The following is a 25,044-nucleotide window of genomic DNA, read 5'->3' as shown; positions in this document are numbered from 1 at the left end:
GTCTTTATCAAGTTTACATGTATGGTAAGATTGGTTATCACCACCACCTCCATCACTCCACCATCCGAAACCACATTGTCTTCGCCAGAATCCTTTGAAGCATTGCAAGCGAGTTTCCCTTATGAAGCTGCTCTTGGGATGCTCAATGAGATGTGGGAACCACGTGAGTCTCCGATTCCTTTTTTTCTTTAGGGAAAATTTCGCAAACAGTACACCAAGTAAAGGCCACTAATAATTCTTATACATAAAGTTTCAAACCAAACATTTCGGTACATGAAATCTGAAACTCGACCCACTATCAGTACACGACGTCAATTTTTGACACAAAAATGTCCATTATGCCCTCAGTTCTTTTTTTTTTAATAAATTTTTTTTTCTGTTATTTTTTTTTCCTTCTTTTTTTTCTGTTATTTTTTTTCCTTCGTTTTTTCTGTTATTTTTTTCTATTATTTTTTTTTCTTCATTTTTTCTATTATTTTTTTTCCTTCATTTTTTATGTTATTTTTTTTTCTTCCATCGTTTTTTTTTCCTTCGTTTTTATCTCTTTCTTTCTTTTCACATAACTAAATATTGGCTGAGTTACAAATATAAGCTGTAGGACCATAAATCTCACCAATTGGAGGGCAAGGGCGGCGTTGGAAGCGAGGGAGTGAGCGTGGAGGTGAGGAAGGCGGCATTGGAAGCGAGGGAGTGAGCCCAGAAGAAGGAAGAAGAAAGAGATAAAAACGAAGGAAAAAAAATAACAGAAAAAAAGAAGGAAAAAAAATAATAGAAAAAAAATAACAGAAAAAACGAAGGAAAAAAAATAACAGAAAAAAATTAACAGAAAAAAAGAAGGAAAAAAAATAATAGAAAAAACCAAGGAAAAAAAATAACAGAAAAAAAAGAGGAAAAAAAAAATAATAGAAAAAAATAACAGAAAAAAAAAATTTATTAAAAAAAAAAACTTAGGGCATAATGGACATTTTGGTGTCAAAAATTGACGTCGTGTACTGATAGTGGGTCGAGTTTCAGATTTCGTGTACCGAAATGTTTGGTTTGGAACTTTATGTATAAGAATTATTAGTGGCATTTTCACATAACTAAATATTGGCTGAGTTACAAATATAAGCTGTAGGACCATAAATCTCACCAATTGGAGGGCAAGGGCGGCGTTGGAAGCGAGGGAGTGAGCGTGGAGGTGAGGAAGGCGGCATTGGAAGCGAGGGAGTGAGCCCGGAAGAAGGAAGAAGAAAGAGATAAAAACGAAGGAAAAAAAATAACAGAAAAAAAGAAGGAAAAAAAATAATAGAAAAAAAATAACAGAAAAAACGAAGGAAAAAAAATAACAGAAAAAAAGAAGGAAAAAAAATAATAGAAAAAACCAAGGAAAAAAAAATAACAGAAAAACAAGAGGAAAAAAAATAATAGAAAAAAATAACAGAAAAAAAAAATTTATTAAAAAAAAAAAACTGAGGGCATAATGGACATTTTGGTGTCAAAAATTGATGTCGTGTACTGATAGTGGGTCGAGTTTCAGATTTCGGGTACCGAAATGTTTGGTTTGGAACTTTATGTATAAGAATTATTAGTGGCCTTTACTTGGTGTACTGTTTGCGAAATTTTCACTTTTCTTTATGTGTGATTTTAGCGGTGAAAAATACATGTGTTATAACACACATTGTTTTGATGGAAATGATTGTGTATTAGTTAGTTATTTTGATTATCCTCCAATCTTTATTGAAGAATGTGTGAAGATTTACATTAAATAATTCAGACTTGGTAATTTAAACACCCCAAAAAAAAAAAAAAAATCCATCTGATATACTGATATAGTTTGTAAAATTGAATCAAAATATGCTAACTCGCTTATCGACACTGTATACCATGAAATTTATCATTCATACTTGGGCCTTGCTCAAACACGAGTGAGGGTGATGTTGGCTAGAGCCTTCAAATTAAGTGGTCTAATTCGATATTTCTTTCCACCCCACAAGGCCTTGGATATGATCCTGTAAGCATGCTCTGATGGATGGAAGTAATCCCAGAATAAGAACTCATTAGGGTTTGCACATGTCTTGTATCCCTTCTTCCCACATTGCAGCAATCCTCCTAGAGTACCTCCGCCGCAACATGCACTCGATACGTCCGAAAAATCTATACAATCACTTGGAGTAATTAGCATTTACAATATGTGTAGCTGTCTAGAACAAAAGGCTAAGGTTTCATTCTAAGCTAAATTTTGCGATGTGCAGAAAACTACAATTAGAGTGTCATTATCGCTATCTGAAGAAGACTATTTGGAACTATATATGTAAGAGAAGTAAAAGAAGATTACGGTAACGTGTAGGAATGGCTCGAAATCGCTGAACAATGTCATAGGTTTCTCCATAAACACCCACCACCCCGGGGTACTTGATAGGCATATCATTGACCAAACATTCCAGTCCCTCGTTGTACTTCTTAACCATCAAGTTCATCTTTCCGAAACATCGATTAATGGGTGCACCTGGCAGGAGTGCCCTGGCTGGAGCACACCCAACAGGCCCTAGTGAAAACAAAGCAATTCGGCGAGTGCCAAGCATGTAGATTTGGTCTATGAATTTTGTGACTTGGGTTAGCATGGCTTGGACATAGGCATCCGGGTCTAGTGTTGGGGGAGCAAATGGAAGAAAGTAGTTGAAGATGTCGTTGGAACCAGACTCGAAGAAGAAGAAGGATTTCTGAACTAGAGTTTTGCCAATGTGGTTTTGCTCCACTAGTGTCTGGAATTGTTGTAATTGTTCTTGGAGTGAGGTGACTCCCTGTACATGTAACATGATCAAAATCAAGGAGCTAGGCTGAGATTTTGGAAATTAAGAATTGAATAATATATGGTATGATTCTCATTAATTTGTTACCAAATTTTTATTTGTTCCTTGCAAAACACCGCTGCCGGCACTAGCAAAGTTAATGCCATCGGAAGGATAACCTTTCCGGCTTCCAGTCATAGCTTCAATTTGTACCTCATAATATGGTTTTTGGAGAGGAATGCCGATGAATTGTGCTGCACATATGCCAAAAGGTGCTATATTAACATTTTAGTGACAATTGTTCTTTTAATCTCCGTGTTTTCATCCGATTGTAATTTTTGTCTATGTATTTTTGAGTTTTGTAATTCTTTTAGACGACTTTAAAATTGTGAATTGGAAACACAGGACCGTAAAGGCAATTGTCCGTAAAGATATATAAACTAACTGTTAAAAAATACACTAATCATATGAACTATGGTGTAGGTAGCTTACAGATGAAATCAGCAACAGTTCTGCCATTAGTGAACCTGCCAGTCGGGTAGTGGAAGAAGCTTGAGCCATACGGTGGGAAATCTGCTTGAACAGTGCAGTTCTTGTTGAAGTGATTGTTTCCAGCGTCGAAGATGGAGTCTCCGAAAGTGAAGATCCCACAAACAGCAGTGGATATTAGAGATGAATCTGATGATGAAACAGATGAAGAACATACAAGAAGGAGAAGTAGTAGTAGTGTGGTTTTCATTATCAAGATTACATCCGTCTCTCCTAGCTAGCCTGGAGAGAAAGAAAGGAAGGTGCTCATATATGACGAGAATATGTAGAAACTAGAAAGTCCAGACAAATCAATGCAACAGAATACACGAGAATGGTGTATCAGTCATGAACGTTTCAAGATTTTTGGGGAAAAAGAATGAATATATAGAAGAAATTAGGCTTCAAACAAAGCCAGGCAAGATAACAAAAAACAACTTGTTCAAAAAAAAAAAAAAAAAAAGAGAAGAAGAAATAGAGAAAAATGGAAACAGAAGCTAACAAAGCAACAAACTCAACGAGGGAACAAGGAAAAGAAAAACTATAAATTGAATATTTCAAAAAAAATGTTTTTTTTTTTTTTTTTTAGCTGAAGCAAATAAGAGGCATGCCCCTTACTTGAATTTAATAAAAGAGTAAGAAGAAAAGAAGGAACATAGGAGGGGGACCAAACCAAACCTCCCTACAAAAGCAACGAAAAGAAATAAGCTATCGTAACCGAAATTGGGGAAAACCCAATTGGTCACTCTGACAATGCGATAAAAGAAAAGATGGTGTAGCATCCCACCACACCATATTAGGAGCAGTCGTACCATAATTCGCCAAAGCATCAGCTACCTTATTACCTTCACGAAAAATGTTGAAAAGACGTCTGCCTTTCTCTCTCTCAACCCTAGCGGCGCCGTCAGGAGGCGCTGAGCATGAAGATGGCGAATTTTGTCGCCGGCGTTTGGCGCGTCGAACTAGCTTCGGCGTCGTTTTTCTCCTTCTGTTTTTTGTGTGGTTGGGTTGTCAAAGCTTAGCTCAGATTTCGATCGGCCCTCTCCGATCCCTTACTGTAGATCTGACCCTAAGGTGTAGGTACAAGTTTTGATTAACTTGGTGTGTTGGCATTCCATACAAAATGGGAAAATATCTTTGAGGTTTAACTTTCTTTATTTAAAGATATTTTCTGTTTATGAAATGGTGCAATTGATTCCCTAGGGTTTTTAGGATTTTGTGGATATCTTGGAATAAAAGCTCTTTCCTAATATAAGTCTAATTAGGGTTGTTTCTGGTTTGGTTCAGGGGTTGCCGCTGGTTGAATATATATTGCAGGAATATACTCGGCAAAACAGTACTTCACATACGCAAGAATTTTTTGTTTGAGTCTTGCATGTTTGTTTGAGTTTGTGCCTTCACAAAGAGTCAAAACACTTGGTCCATGTATAAGTGTTTGTGATCATAGTTTCATATGCATAATACTCTCTCGAGATCAGTAGAGCGACTGTGAAGAAAGAAGAACAAGATTTGAAGATCGTTCAAGTGAAGGAGTTCTTGAAGGAAGACAAACTTTGTATTAGATTTTGTGTGAATCTTTTAGCCGAGCTAGTGCTATTCAAAGTTTGTAAAAGAACATATCCTTTTCAATATGATGATCTTTATTTTGGGTTCTCAAGAGTAAGAGCCCCGCAGTGTTTTTAATCTCATACTTGAGGTTTTCACTGCGTAACCAAAATCTGGTGTTTAGTTTGTTATTTTGGTTTCTGCTGCCCAGTAAGGATTGATCAGTGCATTGCAATCCTCGTTTTCCAGAAAATCATATTCTGTCTTTGTATTTTCAGAGAAGATCTATACTGGGGAGTGCTTGGTCTCTTGGGCTAAGGATGGTGGGACAGCGCATGCTGTATGGATGTGGCCTCCAGGCGGTTTGGCTCGACGGTGGAAAATAGGTGTTGGTGGATTCACTCTGTCTGTTCCGAGTCGTGGACATAAAGACCCAGTTGGGGTGGCAGCCTGGCTTAGGAAGAAAGTGGCGCAGAAGAGTGATGGCGGTATAGGAGAACCCTGGCTGAGGCTAATGGCTAAGATGGATGACGATGCTGGGCTGGGCATCAACGCTGACTCTAGGTTGAAACGCGATTGGGTGCATAGAGCAATTGGGCAGCCCAATACTTGCAGGAGAATCAAGGGTGCAATTTATGGTAGGGCTATTGTGAGCTCTATCATAAGGAATGTTGCTACAATGAGCCAACCTAGAGGAAGTGATACTGATTCCGACGAGAAGACTACAAACAAGAGCCGAAAGAGCGACCTGATGCCGAGGTTGTTGGCTACTGAAGAGGTTGAGAAGGATGCTGGTTCCAACCCTCCGGGGAAGGAACTAACACTTTCTTAAGTCTCTATGCTATAAGACATCTGGTCACAAGCCTTTTAAAGTAGGAATAATCTCTATGCGCTTTTCTAAGATGTTTCTAGTTGTTATTTGTACCACAATTGAGTGCTGGCAAGTTAGACTAGATGAATGATTTTGCCTTAGGAAGCGAGTTTTGTTCTTGCTTGGTTAGGCTTGCTTACCAGCGAGCGTCCCTCAGAATTTAATGAGTTTAGTATTAGCTTAGATAGGTTTTCTGGCTCTGTCAGACCAGTTACTTATGTAAGTTATGTTAGACTCTGGCCTGTTTTCATGGCTTTGATATCTAATTAAATCAAATCCTTTCAAAAAAAAAAAAAAAAGGAAAAGAAAAACTAGAACAAAAGTACAAAACAAACCAACAACTAGACATCCTAGACAACACCATTAAAATGAGAGTGGGAGACTGGGAGAGCGAGGTTTTCAATCCTTTTGACTTGAGACCTTTCTACTCCGTTTTTAAATAACTAATCCTTTAACATACGCTCACATGTGTCAATTGACTATTTACTAATTTATGTAAATAAATTTGTATTTTTTTTTAATTTATCCATTGTTGTTTGTACAATTATTGGTTCAATTTTTTTTTTTTTTTGAAAAAGGCAAAGCCAAAGGGTGGTTCTAGTTGGACCTCCAAATTTGCTATTTGGACCTCCTATACTTAATACACCTCTAATTTATTTTTTAGAATACTTGAAAAGCTAAGTAGACCTCCTTATTTTTACCAAAACACCCTTGAACATGAGATACAATAATCTGTTACTCTACTTTTTATCTCTATATTCAACCATGAGAAAAAGAATGAATCAAAATCACATGATATTGTTCTCTTATGAGTAGATCTCTGTTCCACCAAAATTAATCAGAGAGTTGGTTGTCGATCTTGATATGTTCCTGGAATTCCTTTGAATTTGCTAAAAGAAGGATTTCATGGGTTTTGGGTTGAAAGATCGAGTAAATAACTATATCATAATATTCAATGAATATAGTTTAAGGAAATTTCAAATCAGATTGTTTTGAATTTACTTTTGTATTTTTTTTTTTTTTTAGTAAAGCCACGAAGGCGAGATAATATATTCATCACAAGCCAGAATAGGCCATTACATACCCTTCCGCTGTCATAGACAGACAAGAAGCTAGTGATAGTACCCACAAGTGGTACGTACATATAGTCCTACTCATTAGACATTTAAATACGTAGAGGTAGCGGATATCCTCTTTCGGTACTACTCCAGAGACGCTAAAAGTACATAGAGTGTTCCTAATACAAGGAACTTTATTGTAAATAGACAAACTAAAAACATAGGGATGGGCTGAGAGCAAAACCCTAGCCCACCATAGAAGTCCAAAGGCAGCCCAAAGAGGATTGATCCACAAGGCCCAACAAGAGGACGTGACCCAAGCCCAAAGTTCACCTCAGCCTCCCAGGCTGCACACAGCACCGAAGCAGCTTCGTCGGATCCCACCACCTCAAACCTCGACGCCGGATTCCACCGCTGCATCCCACCGCCTCACCCCATAACGCCTCATCCCACAGCGGCAAACCCATCAACAAACCGCGACTCCACGTCCCTCGCCACCACCCTGCTGCAAGTCGCGCCTCCACGGTCCAAAACGCAGTGCCGAAGCCACGACCCCGATCTGGTGCAGATCCACCGTCCAGCCCCGCCATCGTCGATGACCTGCCATGTACAGACGCTCACCGCGTCCAAGCCGTCATCTGGTACTCGCCGTCAACATCATCAGTCAAAATTAACCTTGAGCCAACTCCCCCTCAAAGCTCTGGATCATTTAAATCCCGTCCGGCAGCAAAGCCATGCTGCTTCGGCGAAGCCAAAGGCTAGCCTAGGCCAGGCCAAGGCCGCCGCCAGACAAGAATATTCTCAAGGTCTTGAAGCCTCCTTAGGGTTTTCTCAGAGAGAGAGACCCTCCTATTACGGCGTTTCTTGAATTTACTTTTGTATTAAATGTGGGCCATGTATAGAAATTATTATTTTTACTTAATTATTTTAGGTAAATTATAAAACTATATGACAATATAAGGAAATTTCGGAAAAAAAAAAAAATTAATTGAATGTTATATTTGGGGAAGGTAAGAAGAGTTTTTTTTTTTTTTTTTTTTTTTTTTTTCATTTTTCTAACTTTGTCCTTATTTGTCTTTTCATATGACTTGACAAAATCTATTAATAATTGAAAAAAAATTGGAGGTCCAAATATCAAATTTGGAGGTCCAACTAGAACCACTCAAAGCCAAAATATTGATCAAAAACTAGAATGACCTTTACATACCATTCCGCTGTCATCTAAGACAGACAAGAAGATGTGTTAGTACCCACAGTGGTACATAGAACTAGGTCACTCATTTGACATTGAATACATCATAAACATAGCGGGATCCCCCTTTGGTACTACGCCGGAGGCACTAGAAGAACTAAATAAAATAGAAGGACTCGACCCTCCCAACCTAACTCGGAAAACAGTAAATCTAGTCGCCTAGAGACCTCAATTGGTGTACAACTAGATACACTGAGAATTAAGTCGACAAGACCAATACCCAATACTAAAACTAGATAGGAAAATATCCACTAGACTGCCCCATAAAAAGGCCTACAGAAACTAGAAAATAAAACTAGTCCAAAATAATAATGGACTAGGGCAGAACCCTAGCCCAAAACTTAAGCCCAGTAAGATCACCAAAGAGATCACTCAGGCCCATCCTCTTGGTTTGGACCAATCCACCAGCTCCTCCCAGACCCGTCGTGCACCACCGTCCGGCCACGCTTCACCACGTCGCCGCGTAACATGATCTGCACCGCCACACCTCCGCGATCCAAATTGTCGAGCCACGCAGCCGCAACCTGCAGCACCACCGAACTCCATCCCCGAGCTAGGACTCACAATCCCCATCGCCATCGAGCAAGACCCATGGAGCCGTCGATCCAAGAAGCCTTCAGCGAGGATCGGAAAAAACCGACCTATGCCGCGTGACCACCTCCTTCGCCCCCTTCCCAGCCAAACCATCTGACAAACCGGAGAGAATCCCTTAGATGAAGCCCATGGGCAGTAGATCTCCCATCCGGCAGCAAAACCCAAGGCGGCGGCGAGGCCGGACGTCCGGGCGCCGCCGGACGAGAACAGATAGCAAACGGAGAGGCCGCCCTAGGGTTTCTCAGAGAGAGAGAGATTTGAATTGTGCTAATAAACCTCCCTGATGATAATTAATTATAATAGTTCAATCCTTTCTTTTGCAAATTGCAGTTGCAATATTTTGCAACCAACTGCAACACTCACGTTGGTTTTTATTTTTGTTTCTAATATTTAATAAATAAATTACGAACATATCCTCTATACATATGTGTAAACTTTTAAGATTTTTAATTAATCTCAAGTATTATGGGTAGTTCAAAATTTTAACCATTCTTTTATGGCGTTGGCTGAGTTAAAAATAAGTAACTGTTAGACAGAGAATGAGGGATCTTCCAAGATAATAAGTATAATCGCATGGACTCCATAATTGGTTTGAACAAAACAGCACGAGGAAGGCCTTCATGACGAAACTTGTGCTTATATCTCTTGTGCCAAATAGCATAAACCTTAGCTTGCAAAGCCAACTTTTGGATTGCAACAGATAAAGAATACTTTTTTAGTTTGCAGCAGTCCAAGGAATGAAATGATACCAAAAGAGGAGAGGTCAACTCACATCACATTTAGACAAAGTGTGAGTCCAAATGCCAGAAGTATATATATACACATTCAAAGAAAAGATGATTGTGAGTCTTAGACAAAAGGCACAGTCAGAGATAGAGGCAAAAAAATTCTTACACGATGTGTGTGTGTGTGTATATATATATATTAAATTTAGTTTACCTCCCTGAGGTTTAGGGGTAACTTCATGTTAGTCCATATGGTCTCAATTTAATCAGAAACACCCCTGAGCTTTTCAATTTCAGTCAGCTGTGTCCGATTTCGCAAACTCCGTCCAAATTTGACGTTAAGTCAAACGACGGGGCCCACTTCAAAGGCTAAAATGGTCATTTCAAGAAAAAGAAAAAAAACCAAGACTAGATTCCTCTCTCTCTCTCCCTTCTTCTTCTTCTTCTTCTTCTTCTTCTTCTTCTTCTTCCTCAGATAACCCCATTAATCCTAAATCAACACTTAAACACTAACCCCAGTCTCCAACTTTAGATCTAAAATCATTACCCCTTCAAGTTGAGCAAATTAGCGGCGACATTCAAGGACGTGATGATCCCCACCATCAGATTCAGCTTGTGGGTGATATTGCAGAACAGGGACCCCAGCACGACGCTGACCACCAGCCCTATGACGGTGCTGCTCCTTCCATTCCGGCACTTGGTCGTCCTCAATGGCCTTGATTTTGTCTGAATCGTCGACCAACAACGACTCGGATATTTCCATGGAGCTCGACTCGTTCGCATCACTTCCACTTTGAGAATCTCAATAGGGATTGGGATTTAGGCATTTCCTACTTCGGATTGAAGACCCTGAACTCGGTATGTTGTCGTTTCACCCTTTTCAAGTTCTAGGTTCTTACTTCTTTGTTAGAAAGATCAAAGCTTTTTGTGTTTTGGAGCTTATGTATACTTTTGTTTATGGAAGAGAGAGGTGGAGGCCATTGTTGTAATTGAGAGCTTCTGTGAGTGAGTGGGGTGTTGTTGTCACGCCCCGATTTTCAAACACAAATAAAAATCAATATATAATCCCATAATTATACATGCGTGATGGTTCAATCATCAATACAAAATACCTAGAAAACTTTTTCCTTTTAACCCAAGTACATTCTGATGCCGTAAACCCACAACGTCAATATATACTCGCTCCGCAGAGTCATATATTACGTACACGAGTTTACGAATTAAATTGCCACAACAAGATAAACGTAAATGCTCCTCAGAGCTTACTACATAGCGGAAGTCATAACAATGGCAAAGCCAACAAAATTTGCTTCCTACCTGTTCTGCTGCCAACAAGCTACCTCAGCTTTAGCCACGATTACCCAGACCTGCAGGATTAACCCCTATACCATTGAATAGTGTACCAGGTTGCCACACAACAAACCCGGTAAGCTTATGAAAGCTTGTATGAGTAACTCATGAACATCAATCAACAACCCACACCAATCAACTTAAGGAAACAACGCAAATGTGATTCCTCCCAACATTCCATGTCATTTCCACCGAAGGGACAACATAAGTCACCGCCGTGACAAAGTACTATTTGCTAAATCAACAATCAATAAGCAAATCAAGTCTCATCTAGACAATAAAAGAAAGAACACTTTCGAGACTCTATTTTAAACTACATATTTCTGAGTCTCCAGCAACCTCGACTGTTACCCCCATAAGCTATAATGACAGACAGACTAGAGCTCTAACTGATCGTAACCACTCGCTTGGCCAAAGGCGTGATTCCCGATTTCTTGCCTTGGTCACCATCTGTGACATATGATTTTCAGACCCCGTTTGGTCTTAGAATCAAACGTTAAGTAAGTCGCACCCGACCTAAAAACATTACATAAATCTAATAGAAGATTTCCCCATCCTTGCTCACCATCTGTGACTCTTGATACAAGGACCAATACATTTAAAATAAGTCACGCTTGACTCAAAAATGTAACATCAAATTCAACACTTTTCAAACAATAGAAAACATCTTTTTCCACAATATTGTTTCCCGAAAAGTCGCCTTCAACAATAATATGAACACAATCATGCATATTATTCATCACACATCACTCACAAGAATATATATATTTCACGTAAATATATATATACGTAGTCATTCGCTCAGAAATGTCTACTAATACCAACTATAGTTTACAGTTAAATAAATAACGCCCAAAACAATAATGGTAACTCCGTTCGTAAATGAACATTGTGAGATTACTCACTTCTGAATCCTGCTGCGTCTTCTATACAGAACAAAGCAGCACAACCACCAAATATCCGTCCAAGAGTACTTCGTCAAGTACCTAATCACATACGGTCTCAACTTAGTATATGAATCACAAGCAATTTAAGTCCGAAACCCCCGTTTTGAACTAAAATCCCCAAAAGTGTCGCCAATCGAGGCGAAACCACATCCAAGACCACTCAAAGTCTCCGGAATATTTCTACGATCGATATGTCAAAACCACAAGTCAATAACTCTCGAATCCTCACGGATCAAATAATCGAACGGTTCAAAACCGTAAAAATCATAACATATTCATACGATCTCCAAAAATTACGTATTATATATCAAAACGCTCGTATCGACGAGTAGATGATATATAAAACTAGAAACTGTCCCTTATATTGCCGGAACGCTGCCAAAGCTCCTCCACAGTCGGTGGTACAACCACCACGATCACCGCCGACCAAAACTTAAAACCATCTTAATCCAACCGTCCAAAATGTCAAGAACACCAAATAGAACAACTTTAATACCTGGGGTTTGAACCAACTCAGCCTAGATCGGCCAAAATCACGCTCACAAGCCGAGGATCACTGTTCACCTCGTGTTGAACCATTTCCCACGTAAAACGCTCCAAACGACCACCAAGGATCGACAGGGGAGGCTCCTACGAACTCAAGAAGCCAAGTTTGAGTTGCTGTCGTCGCCGGAACTGAGATTTCCGACCTGGTCCGACTGCACTCAAGGTCGCCGCCTTCCAACGCCGCACACGGTGCAAATCGTCGCTAGAGGATGCCACAGGGAGGAGCGCACAGTGGAGGCGAAGAGGTCTGAGCTTTGTCCGGTGGTCCGCCGTCGCTGGAGCTCGGAGAAAAAGCCTGGTCGGGTCACGCCGCTGAAGAGAGAGAACAGAGCGTTTGCAAGTTTCTGGAAAAGGAAGCCCAAAATGAAAATAGTAAATTTCCAGAAATGGAAATTTCTATTTATAGTGGTTTTCAAAAATATCCAAAATTTCCATAGACCATAACTTTCACATACGAACTTCGATTGATGCGTTCCATATGTCTACGAACTCGTATCGACACGCTCTACGACTTTCGTGAAGAAAGTTTTTAGAGAATCTCAACGTATAAAAAGTCAAACTTCGTACCCCCCCTAAATCCACACTTTTCGAATTACTATTCGTCCGAAAATAATTCCACTTCACAAACAACATATGAATCAAGCAAAATACTCATAATTCACATAACTAGTCCATTATTAAATGCAATAATTAAATAATGAAAATCCAGGTCATCACAGTTGCCTAGTAACATCTTCCACTTTTTCTTCCAGAACAATACTGCTTATTGTGACATTCATCATCAACTTCAAGGCTTGAAGTATAACTGTTCTCAAACATTCTTCCCGATATGGGATAAAAATTTTGAACTTACATGCCTTACAGTCTTGTATAAAATCATGAAGGGGGTTTTGAAGCGAAGGCAATGAAAGCAATGAAAGACTAGTTGGAAGAAAACAGTGTACTAATCCAAGCTCACTCCACTTTGAGGCTATGGTCTAGGCTGTAGCTAGCAGGAGGGTTTTGTCATCCAAGTTAGTTTCTTTTTCTGTTGTGGTATATTTTTTCTATAATTGATTGTGTTAAATCTACCAACCCACCTTATGAATTGTGAGTGTGAGATACTGGGCTGTCTAATTTGTAGCATATTTGTTCATGCTTATGAGAGTTTTCATGCATTAAACCTGTCGAGATTGATGTGCCTGGGACTTGTATGTGGCATGAGAATAAGTTTTTTTTTTTTTTTTGTCATGAGGTGTTTTTGTCTTGAAATGATCGTTTTAGCCTTTGAAGTGGGCCCCATCGTCTGACTTAACGTCCAATTTGGACGGAGTTTGCGAAATTGGACACGGCTGACTGAAATTGAAAAGCTCAGGGGTGTTTCAAATTGAGACCACAGAGACTAACATGAAGTTACCCCCAAACCTCAGGGGGGTAAACTGAATTTAATCCTGTATATATAGTTGATAAACTTCCTCTAATAGCAAGCCATAAGATGAAGCTCCATCTAAGAACACAACTACCGAATCAGAATAATCGATATCAATGAACAATAGGCCTAGATAATCAGAGAGCATTCCAAGCAGAAGAAGTTGAACAAATCCCATTAGAAGAAAGAGTCCACCGAACAGAATCACTAACCTCAGAATTAGGAATTATTTAGGTAAATGATACTCGAAAATCTGCAGTAAATTGTCAAAGAAGGAAGGTCATCTCCAATTATTATTATAGATTACATCACTCGCATGACAGAGGTAGAGAGACTAGAATTAACGATGATATCAGAAGACCATCTAAGAGTAAGAGGACCTAGAGGGTGCCAGTTATCAACCCACAATGAAGTAGTACGCTCACAACCAATGATATTAACAAAGAAAGATAGACATAGCTCCCTAATTTTAAGCATTTTCCTCCAGTTCCAGGAGGACACATAGGCCACATTTGTTTTGCTTGATATAAGGAGTGGATAGTAAAAAATATATCCAATCATACCACTTGTCAAGTTTGGAGGCTCTTTGGGCCAGAAATTTTGTATCCTATCTGACATGGATAATAAGTCTGGTTAGATCGAATGATATGATAAATTAAAAGGTCCTTGACCAAAAGCCCCAAAATGAACCAAAGTTATCACACTTACCCCAGCAACAGATTTTTATTCCCACTACCCAATTTAAAAGAAATGACAACTTTGCCTTTCACCTAATTAAAAAATTACATTATGCCACTCTGTCTTCTCTCCTCTCTCTCCACGCTGCCAGCAAACCCCTTTCTCTCCTTTCTCTCTCTCCCCCTGATCTCCACTTCCGATTTCTCTCTCTCTGCGATCGCCGCGCCGGAGATGCAGTCCAAGCCTGAAGACGACGAAGAAGCTCCGATCGGAGCTCCAGCCACTCGAACGTTCTCGTCGTCGTTCGATTGTTCGCCGATCCCGAGCCTCCGCAGCCTCGTCGTCGTTGCTGTTATCATTCCGGCATTTGCTGTTATCCCTCTCACTGGATCTGCGTCGGCGTACTAGTCGAAATCGCTTCTCGGAAAACGGAAAGTCAACAACATCAACGTTAGGGACCATGGTGGGCGGAGCGCAGTACCTCACGACCTCAAGAACCACCGAGTGCGTGTACCTCATCCGCATTAGCTGGTCCGCCATGATCAGTTCCCGGACCTTGGCCAGAATCTCCGGATGCGAGTCGAGCGACGCCACCGCCCACAGTAGCGACGACGTGGAGGTGTCTTGAGCAGCAAATAGAAAGAAGAAGAAGTCGACTCCGACTGCAACAGGAATGGAGAAGAGGACATGGGTGCCCAGAGCTTTTCATTGGGTGACTCAATCAATTTCTCTGTTTTTTTTTTTTGGGTAAAATGGTGCAAAATGCCCGGATAGAAAGAAAAAATGAAGAAAAAAAAGTTCTATTGGGGCAATAGACATCTGTTAAAGCGTCTATTGGGGGTAATAGACATCTATTGAGGGGCAATAGACGTTTTGAATTGATGTAATTTTCTCATTTTATTTCTTTAATTAAAGTTTTATTTGTTTAATTTTAAGAAGATTTGTTTATATTCTGGCGACTGAAAGTTCTATTGGGGTGCAATAGACGTGTATTGGGGGGCAATACACGTCTATTGGGGGGCAATACACGTTTATTGCCCCTCTATTGGGAGGCAATAGAGATTTTCATAAAAATCCGGTGGGCGGCGGCCGGTAACCGGAATCCGGTCACCGGATTCCGGTGAAGTCTCCTATGGTTTTTCTCTCTTCCATCTTCTCTCTTTCTCTAAGTAACAAAGGGGTGAGGGGTAGAATGGTATTAAAAAAAAATTAAAAACAAAAAAAAAAATCTCAATAGGGTATTAGGGAAGACTTCCTTAGAGTGTATTGGGTAAGAGAGAATTAAAAACACTTAATGGGGTTAGTGGGAAAAAAATCCCTAAAAATGGGGTAAATGGACAAAAACCCTAAATTAAATCCAACTGCTTCTTTTTGTCTTTCGACTCGATAAAGATGATCAAGGAGCATTGAGAGATTTATGACCACATTTTATGGCTTTATGAACATATTATATAAATATAGCGCCACAAAATTGTTCGATCGATGATCGTTTCTCATGTAAGAATCTAGATGCTATCCGCTAAGACATTGTTGTTTCATTAACTTGTTTAAGATATCAACCAAAATTTTAGAATCACATTGAGTATTCACTAATCAGTGAAGAAAATGACGTCTTTTATTTATGCACTTTTATTTTGATGACATTATTTTCTTGTGAGCTTGAATAAAAGGCTTATAACTAGTAACACTCCATCATCTGTCTCCACCAAGAGTAGCTAAAACTCATTTCCTAGTTGGCTTTGGTGGGTTGTGTAGTGAGGCCATATCCATAAGGGAAGAGAGGATCATAATGTGGATCTCCAACATTCATAGGCAGCTGATGAGCGGTTCTGAACCAGGTGCGAGGAAGCTTGCCATTGAAGCCATAGTCACCAAACAAAACATCAGCAACTCCTTGGCCTTCAGTCCCTGGAAGCCAAGCTGCAACAAGAGTATCTATGATGGAAAGATATGGTTTGATCACTACAGGACGGCCGGTGATGAGGCAAACAACACATTTTGCTGCACCGCAAACATTTCTGATGACTCTTCGGCCAGATTTAGGGATTGTTAAGTTTAGGTTGTCACCAGCTCCCTCGGCATAGGGTGGCTCTCCTACCATAACGATGGCATGGGAGAAGTTATTTGACTTCACAAACTTGGCATCAGGATTCTCCTTGTACACTACTTTGGTTTCAGGTGCAACTGTGTTCCTTATGGCAGTAAGAATTGTGGTACCTGCAGCATGTTGAGCAAAATAGGTTATGAGCATCACTTCAAAATATTTAAATTCAATTTTTACGTTCGAATAGGTTCCCTGAAAGAGAGAGGTAGCTAGCTCTCATCTATTTTTTTTTACCTTGTGTGAGGTTGTTGCCACTTAGTCCCTGCCACTCAATGGTCCAACCACCACACTGATAACCAAGATTATCTGCATGACTTCCAGCTACAAGAATTTTTGATGTCTTCTTGGGAAGGGGTAGCAATGGCTTCTCAGCAGATTCACCATTCTTTAGAAGCACTAGTGATCGCCTCACTGCTTCCCTAGCCAATTCTCTATGTTCCTGTTGTAGCAAAAGAGCTAGTATGTTTCAGAACATTCCTAATTGCTTGTGGAATGGTGTTACTTAGATTTTGAACAACTAGCTACCTGACTGCCAAGCTGGTTGACCAGTCTGAGATCAGCCAACGGTTTCTCAAATAGCCCCATTGTAAACTTAACCCGCAAAATTCTCTTCACAGCATCGTCAATTCTGCTCATGGGGATGATTTTATTTTTCACATGGAAAGTTAGATCCTTGATGAATTCTGTATAGTTGTATGGAACCATGATCTGTAACACAGAATTAACTAGGTGACTAGGTGTTATAAGACAAATAACATCAAGATTACGAAAAGTTCAGAAAGAAATTAGACCAAAAGAGATAATAACAACCATATCAATGCCAGCACTGATTCCTTTCATAATTGAGTATGAGTAATTGGCATTAGGGGGAGAGGTGATCATGTCAATACCCTGCCAATCTGAGATGACAATACCCTGAAAAACAATGTCACAAGGTTTTACACATGTACAATATTGCTCTTAGTTTATACTAATAGCAATCAGGAAGGATGATTTTACCTTGAAATCGAGGGTACCCTTAAGGAAGTCGGTGATAAGTTCACGATTAGCATGCATCTTTACTCCATTCCAGCTCGAGTAAGATACCATAATGGTTGCAACACCCTTGATAATTGCACTGGGGTAGGGTGGCATGTGAATGCTCAGTAAACCATGTCTATCTATCACAGTGTTATTCTCATTGATGCCCATGATTGTTCCACCATCTCCCACATAATGCTTTGCACAAGCTGCAACCTTATCGCTATCAACAGAAATGGCACAACATTAAGAACAAATTAAAAAGTTCTGCACAACCTAGTTTTTTAGGAATTACTTTATATGTTCAAAGGTGAAAGCTAGTAATTAACCTGCTGATGTTACATTTTTTTTTCTTGAAGCAAACTAGTGAAATACTAGAAACTCACATTTAAGTAAAAATTTCAAAAATTAAATTCCTTACTTTCCTGCTACATAGGGAACACCCTTTCTAGAGTTAGCTGATATCTCTCCTTGTAATCCAGGTATGATCTCAGTCATTGCTTGAACAAGCTTAGGATCTTCACTGTAGCTTTCGTAACAACGACCCCATCTTGGATCTCTACAAACCTACAAACAAAAATCATAAAATACAGAAAAGCTTTAAATGAATCATATATGCATAGATATGTTGATACTGTTAATAAGATGTTCATGATGTCGATCATATTGATTACCGCTACACAAGGTGCAAAGGTATAATGGATTCCTGTAGCTCTAACTTCAAGCGCGGTTGCAGCTCCAATCCTCTTAACAAGTTCAGGGTCCCTGGTGGATTGAGAGTTTGATGGAACCTGATCTTAGTACATTCTTACTTCCTCTATAGAACATGTCTAAACCAACTCTGAGTAATATTAGAATTAAAACTAGGATCCCATATCAACTTGCCTGGTAGCTCCCAGTCCAATATTGTGAGGAAAGATTGTCGCCTTGTAGACATTGTTGTGGCCATGAATAGCATCAATACCATAAATCAGTGGAATAGCAAGCCGAGTTGATAAAGATCCGTTTTGAAAATCATTCACCATTCTAATCCAAGTTTCTGCAGAAGCCTTTTTTGCTGGCACACTCCCACCCCCACTCAAAACACTCCCTGCCAAAACAAGTCATTTCTTCCAACCCTTAAATTAAATACAATTTAATGCATGCCCAAATACATATATATGTGACAGTAAAAACAAATCATCATGCTTACCAATCTTGTACTTGTACATCACCTCAGGTGAAGCAACACTGCGGTCTATCTGCGTCATTTGGCCAATCTTTTCCTCCAAGGTCATCCGGCTCAGTAGGTCATTGATTCTAGTATTTAAGGGTTGGTTGCGGTCCTTATATATCATGCATTCTGCTTCTGCCTTCGTCGTCATTGTTGCTATGCATAAGCATAATAGAACAAGCTCCATGAAGAAGATGAGAATTCTAGCCATTTCCTGTCCCAAAGTGTGTGGTTACAGAAGAATGTGATGTAATTATAACCACTATTTTATGTTCTTAACTAAAATTAATCTCTTGAGAAGAATAAACTAGAATATGAAACCATAAGAAGGTGAAGAAAAGTAATTGAACTTGAGCTAAATCCTAAAACTAGCCCCAGAAAAAGGAATCAAAACGACCCTGCTTATTAGGTGCCACGGAGATTTTCAGAAATAACTTTCGTCAATCATTAATTGTTTAGTTTGAGCTTTCTTCCAAAACACAAATTAAAGAAAATACAGTTCATTTGATCTATGTTTCTCGAAAAACCGAATAAACCCATTGGAGAGCCGAGTAGATTAATCATCACTACATTCAGTTAAGTGAAGGATTTCATGCTCATTCATGAATCCAACGTTTTCTCTTTTCTAGGCTAACAAAATGGCTTTTAGGAACTTACACTGTTGCTAGAGCAGAGAGAATGTGTGAAGAATGTGAAGTTGGGATGTGAAGAAGGGGTATGACAGAGGCGACATTTATAGATAGTCATAGTCTGCTTCTGCATTCATGAGTTAGAATGATGAATCATCATCTTCTCTGGGTTTTTCATCATAATGCCTCGATGGTGATGTGATGTCTGCTCCAATAATTCTTAGTACCTGACAGCTCAATAGTAACACTGGCACCAACTTTTATTTGAGAGGTTTGTCGAAAATAGTATCACTTCTACGGAAAAACTTGCTTTTTTGAGACAAGTTTAGTCTTGAGAAAGTTTGATAAAAATGGCACTATTTTGTAAGCACTACCTACATATTACATTAAGCTTTTTTTTTTTCCTTGCAAGTGAGCATCTCTAATCCATAAGTTTTCAAATGGGTCTTGCACCCATTTTCAAGACTTCATTTAACACTTTGGCGGACGAAATTGTGTTTCATATTTTATGGTTGTTTTTCGGAGTTTCAAAATTTAACAAGTTTAGGGCCGTGCTTATTCCACACAAGGTGGTCATGCTCACTTAGCAATTGGTTCAAGTTTAAAATGGTTCGTCAGAAACTACTCGAATCAAATTTTGTTACTTTATTTAAAATGTAATTTCTCTTTACTAATGAATACTGTCGTCTCTCCTCATTTTGTTTTTTGGTCTAGTGGAGTCATCAAAAATAAAAAATTGACATGACAGGATTGTCAGCTTATAGTTTTTTTGTTGGTGAGTAGAAAACAACCAAAAATATTAGGTAATTACAAATAAAAAATAAAATTTATGTGGGGTAATCGGGTAGCTTTGGTTGAAAGCTCCAATTCAGATTAAAGTTTAACCCATTCTCCATTCGAGGTCAGTATCGGCCCAAAAGAGCCAAACATATCATACCGCCTATCGCTAGAAAACGACGCGTTTCGAAGCCATTGCACAGTCTCTCTCTCTCTCTGCCTCTGTGCGTTGTCTGAGCGATGAGCACTCCAGCAGTGGAAAACGACGCACTGGAGAAAGCCGGTAGTGCCACCGAAGCTCTTTACTTAACTCGTGATACCTACTTTCCGGCGAACCCCGACGACAAAATCGCCAGACTAAAATCAGAATCCGATCTCGCTCTCAACCTCCTCGATTCCATTCCTCCCGGTAATTTTTACTTCCCTGAGCTCTTCTTTCCGTTTCCGAGCTCAATACACCTTTGAATTCTCTTTGCTTCGTTCGCGTCGATGTGTTTGAGCTTTTGTTTTAGACTTTAGTCCATTTAGAACCAAAATTAGGCTGCATTGTTCGGAAGAGATACTGTAAATTTGATTCTTTGCTGCTTAACCGGTTGTGGCTATGGTAATTTTTGTTAGTTGAATTTGAATTTTTCTTATCTCATTCATCCACTGTGATTTACCAGAGCAAAGGAAGCTTCTAACGCAGCGTGCAAGGTACGAATATCTGAGAGGGAAGATATTGGATGTATTGCCGGAGTATAAAAGAGAGGCTGAGGATCATCTCTCGAAAGCGGTAAGCGAAAATGTAGTGTAAAGTTACACTAGTTTGGCATGGTGTAATGCTTGAGTTGGAAGTTTCCTGAAATAGGCTCTTTGAGATGCAGGTTAAGTTGAATCCATCTCTTGCGGATGCGTGGCTGTGCTTAGGTAACTGCATTTGGAAGAAGGGAGATCTGTCTTCGGCCAACAACTGCTTTACTCTTGCACTAAGCAAAGTTAGTGTTGGTTTATGTATCTCTGATGCAGTTTACTGTGGTTTTATGCTCGATACTTAATTATCTTGTGTCTTCTGCAGGGTCCAAACAAACAGATACTATGTCAACTCTCAATGCTCGAAAGGAAAATGGCCCAAGGCAATGTTTTGTTCTTCAACGCATCTTTCCTGTTCATAATGTCTGCGTCATTGTGCTTTCCTAAATTTCATCTCCTTTTCTAGGTGCCGATAATCAGGCAGAACTTGTTGATGAAAGCATAAAACATGCCAAGGAAGCTATAACTTTGGATGTCAAGGATGGAAATTCATGGTGTAAGATCTCGATCATAACCCTGATCATGAAAAACAGTTTATTCTTGGGACTTATATTTGATATTGTTTGTCGAATAGCATTTCACTTTACTTGCTTTGCAATACCATTTATTTTGAATCTCTTCTAGCCTTTTCTGGTTGGATTAGTCTTACTTCAACTGGTAGATGATAAGCTATTTCTCTCTGCCTGCATATTGTATATTGTACTTAAGGATTTACGCACACATAAGCCCGTGTTTGACTTTATTTGCTATACCTGAGAAATTCATAAATTCTGTTCATCTGAAATGATTCAACCTTTACTGTCAGACAATCTTGGAAATGCATGTCTTACAAGTTTTTTTGTGACCGGAGCCTGGGACCACGCCAAACTTCTGCAGTCTCTAAAGGCATACCAAAATGCTGTAAGTGCACAAACAGTTCCTAAAGATCAGTTTATTGTTGATAAACAATTTATGGTTATTGGTCTTTCCTTGTATGTCAGGGAAACTATATACTTACTAATAAGTTCTAATTTTTGATAATTTCAGGAAAAAGATGAAAGGATGAAATCTAATCCAGACCTGTACTTTAACTGTGCTACTGTAAGTTAGTTTTCCTTTAGACATAAACTACTCATTGGTTTCTCAATCTTTTTAACTAGATTATATTTGAAGATTCCATAAACTTTAGTTTTTGGTATTTGGCTCTTGTTTGACATTCTGCTAATAGAGGTGGACAGAAATAAGGAAACATTAATGATGCACCACTTTTTTTTAAAGTAATTTGTATGGGGTTTGCATAAAAAGATGATGGCGATGATGTATACCAGTCACAGAAGTTGTATGACCTTACTTAAGTTGGCTGCCACCTCTTTTGTAGATATGTTTAACCTATTGAGGTGTATCTCATGCTACAGACAAGTTAACATTGAGTTTCTTATTTCAGGTAAACAAATATCTAGAAAACTATGAAATGGCCCTTACTGGATTTGAAGCTGCTGCTTTAAAGGATCCTGGTCTCAATGCTACTGAAGAGGTTCAAAAGATTGTAAACCTCCTTGACAAGCTAGATAATTTGTTAAGGGTAATGCATTTTTCATTCGTAAATGTGGTATCTTGAGGTCTTGAGTATGTGTTTCCCCCAATTTTAGTAGTACCTTGGTTTACTAGTTGCAAGCCACCATTTTGCGGACTGCATTTGATGAGATTGAGAAACTGGAGACTAAAACAAGGACACTAAGAACTCTTATTAATATTGATCACAATCAAGTAAAGAAGCACCAGGTTAAGGACAATTTACATTCATTTGTTTTTTATAATCTCATATGATCCCATTAAATTTCCCAGTTTGTCTTACCCATACATATTCTTGAAATGTGGCTGATTTTATAAGATTTTGTGCTATAGGGACATGCCAGATCTAAACGACTTGCATCTTTAGCATCATCTCTGGCTGTGGTAAATTGTATGCCACCTTACTCTTTCATGTAGTGTAGCTTATGGTGATTTATGAACTTGAGTGAGCATGGCTGTCTTTTTATTTGTGGGAAATATACTAATTTTTGTCATTTGCGTTGTTTGTAAGTGAATTCGTCATATAAAAGAGCTACTGTAAATCTTTTATCAGAGGGTCTGAACAAAGCAGTAGCATTAGTGGGGAAAGTGCTATTCTTCATTAAGCATGAAAATGTTGCTCCACTGTAAGTCCTCTGGAAGCATCTTGCATTTGTAGTCGAGTGCTTATCTTTGTAGAGTTCTGCACAAGCTTATACTCTACTAGCATTTTATTGTCTTGCTTTTAAATTGAAGTGATTGAGTAGATGAACTTGCTGCGTGTGTTTGAGTGCTTTTGTTTTTAGTTTTTTTTTTTTTTTGGTTCCCTCGACACCTTAATCCTTTCTTTGTCTTATTAGGTACTATTTGGCATGCGATCCAGATCAAGTATGCTTTGTTCTGTCAGTCTATGGCATTCAATATGATTCGGTAAGAGTTGGCAGCTTCCTAATCTATTACATGTTTTTGTTTTTGGGTGTTGGATGGTTTTCATGTGCATAACATATTGAAAGTTTGGAACATAACAAATTAACCATCTAACTTTCTTTACATCCCAAGTATGAATGGTCCCTGGCCTTGTTTGGGGTTTAACAAATAAACAGATCATTTGTTAAATTCATTTAACAGTCAGACTAATCTTCATCTCACAGATCAAAGAAGGAGACCTGATAACACTATTGGATCCCTTATACCGGCAGGTCGAATTTTCTTGGAAAGAAAAGGTACTTCTTTCACATAACTATGACATTCTTCATTTATGGTTTTATCGACAAAATAATTACTTTGAAGTTGGAACTCTTCAGATAGTCTTAATCATGGAAGTCATACTGTTGATTTTTACGAGTAACTGTAACAATCATTCACACACTCTTGAATCTTGTTTAACTAATGAATGTAATAAATTATTTATTTATGTATTTATTTTTTCTGTTTTCCATGTAAATCGACCAGTTTTACCAGTTCAAATCATTTCGTGTGGATTTCAAAGAACAATTGCTTGTGAATGGAAAGGCTCTGACTCCTCACCAAGCAGTCCGCACCTCAATTCATGCACAGCATAAACCATGAATAGGGATATTTGGTGCAGTACTTTTGAGTAGGTACTTTTGTTTGTCTGCTATTGATTTTAATGGTGTATTATTTGTGAATAGATTAGGGGATGGAGAAAAAGAAGTTATATGGGTAACTGAGTAAATTCCGATGGAGTTTTCGTTTGGCCTTACGTTTGGATGGTATGTGCTCGTGTTTTGGTTGCATATATAAAGATGGTCTATCTTCAGCTTATCTTACCCTCACGACTCATGATTTGGTTGCAAAAATGTCAGAAACCATATGCCTTCGTTCATTAAGTGTGCAATGTAGCTCCAGCTATTTGCTCTGCTGACAGATCTATGCCAGAATATCTTGGTTTGCCTTTGCACTTTTGCAGTTGTAAACCTAATTTTGCCTGTACATGGAAGTGAACCAATGCAGAAATGCACTTTTTTGTTTCAACTGTATCAAAACAGTTGGATGATTTTCCGACAGAAAAAAAAAAAAAAAATTAGGTTCTTACTCATGCGTCAATCTCTGATGTATCAACATTACAGATGCCATTTTCTTGTTCATATACTTTTTCTCTTCTGTGCGACTTATAATGTTATTAGATCAACGAAAAGTTCAGTAATAAGAATCAAGATCAATCATTAATCAAAGGATGATGCAAGGCGAAATAGGTTTGCTGGATGGATACCTCCAAATGGTGGTTATGGTGTTTCTAGTATAGTATTTGTGGATTTTGTGTTCACAATGATGATCTATGGAGTAGGTTCTTAATTAACTGCAGTTTTAATCATCAAATGCAGTCCACAAAATGGTGGCTTGCAACTAGTAAACTGTGCGATCCAGACTGCAGTAGGTTCTTATTATTTGGCATATGCGATCAAGATCTGTGAATACTAATGTCAATAGCAATTTGAGTAACAGCACCAATTGGAGAAGTGTTATATGCGTTAGTCACCCCAGTAGCCAAACAACAACACCAGAAGATGCACCAAATAGAGTGCCTTTGAGTGGCAAATTTCCACCAGAGCTAGCGATACAATTGTGAGCAATCATTACCCATATCAATTTGATATTAACTGGTCATGATACCAGACATACTCGCAATAAATCAATTTAAGGAGGTGCTTGCTTGTTGATATTGATTTGCTTAATTATAAAAGA

At 38.8% G+C, this 25,044-nt stretch overlaps 3 protein-coding genes across 7 annotated transcripts; 1 reads left to right on the top strand and 2 right to left on the bottom strand.

The window, feature by feature from the left end:
* Positions 1-1,897: 1,897 nt before the first annotated feature.
* Positions 1,898-3,510, bottom strand: LOC133711156 (GDSL esterase/lipase 6). Its single transcript, XM_062137320.1, has 4 exons — positions 3,264-3,510; positions 2,880-3,025; positions 2,318-2,783; positions 1,898-2,136 (listed from the first exon to the last, which is right to left on the bottom strand). The coding sequence occupies exons 1-4, from the start codon at positions 3,508-3,510 to the stop codon at positions 1,898-1,900; spliced, it is 1,098 nt and encodes a 365-aa protein (XP_061993304.1).
* A 12,385-nt stretch (positions 3,511-15,895) lies between these two features.
* LOC133710872 (uncharacterized) lies at positions 15,896-19,442 on the bottom strand. Its single transcript, XM_062137004.1, has 10 exons — positions 19,268-19,442; positions 18,590-18,824; positions 18,283-18,487; positions 18,072-18,162; positions 17,819-17,964; positions 17,377-17,620; positions 17,188-17,292; positions 16,903-17,085; positions 16,612-16,816; positions 15,896-16,490 (listed from the first exon to the last, which is right to left on the bottom strand). The coding sequence occupies exons 1-10, from the start codon at positions 19,370-19,372 to the stop codon at positions 16,003-16,005; spliced, it is 2,007 nt and encodes a 668-aa protein (XP_061992988.1). The 5' UTR covers positions 19,373-19,442; the 3' UTR covers positions 15,896-16,002.
* Positions 19,443-20,131: 689 nt separating this feature from the next.
* On the top strand, positions 20,132-24,405 carry LOC133709287 (uncharacterized). Of its 5 annotated transcripts, none has more exons than XM_062134969.1 (15): positions 20,132-20,425; positions 20,682-20,791; positions 20,883-20,993; positions 21,074-21,131; positions 21,215-21,304; positions 21,614-21,708; positions 21,835-21,888; positions 22,232-22,369; positions 22,456-22,569; positions 22,693-22,750; positions 22,871-22,985; positions 23,199-23,268; positions 23,490-23,561; positions 23,991-24,071; positions 24,165-24,405. In XM_062134969.1, the coding sequence occupies exons 1-14, from the start codon at positions 20,257-20,259 to the stop codon at positions 24,027-24,029; spliced, it is 1,293 nt and encodes a 430-aa protein (XP_061990953.1). In that variant the 5' UTR covers positions 20,132-20,256; the 3' UTR covers positions 24,030-24,071; positions 24,165-24,405. The 5 variants fall into 5 exon arrangements, 4 of the variants coding, with proteins under 4 accessions (XP_061990953.1, XP_061990952.1, XP_061990951.1 ...); XR_009846202.1 differs by having other exon boundaries at positions 20,133-20,425; positions 23,791-24,071; XM_062134968.1 differs by having other exon boundaries at positions 23,991-24,405.
* The last annotated feature ends 639 nt before the right edge of the window (positions 24,406-25,044 follow it).

Source organism: Rosa rugosa, chromosome 5, assembly GCF_958449725.1.
Source record: "Rosa rugosa chromosome 5, drRosRugo1.1, whole genome shotgun sequence".
Taxonomy (NCBI): Eukaryota; Viridiplantae; Streptophyta; class Magnoliopsida; order Rosales; family Rosaceae; genus Rosa; species Rosa rugosa.
The sequence above is the reverse complement of the archived record's forward strand: the minus strand, read 5'-3'. Positions and strand labels throughout refer to the sequence as shown.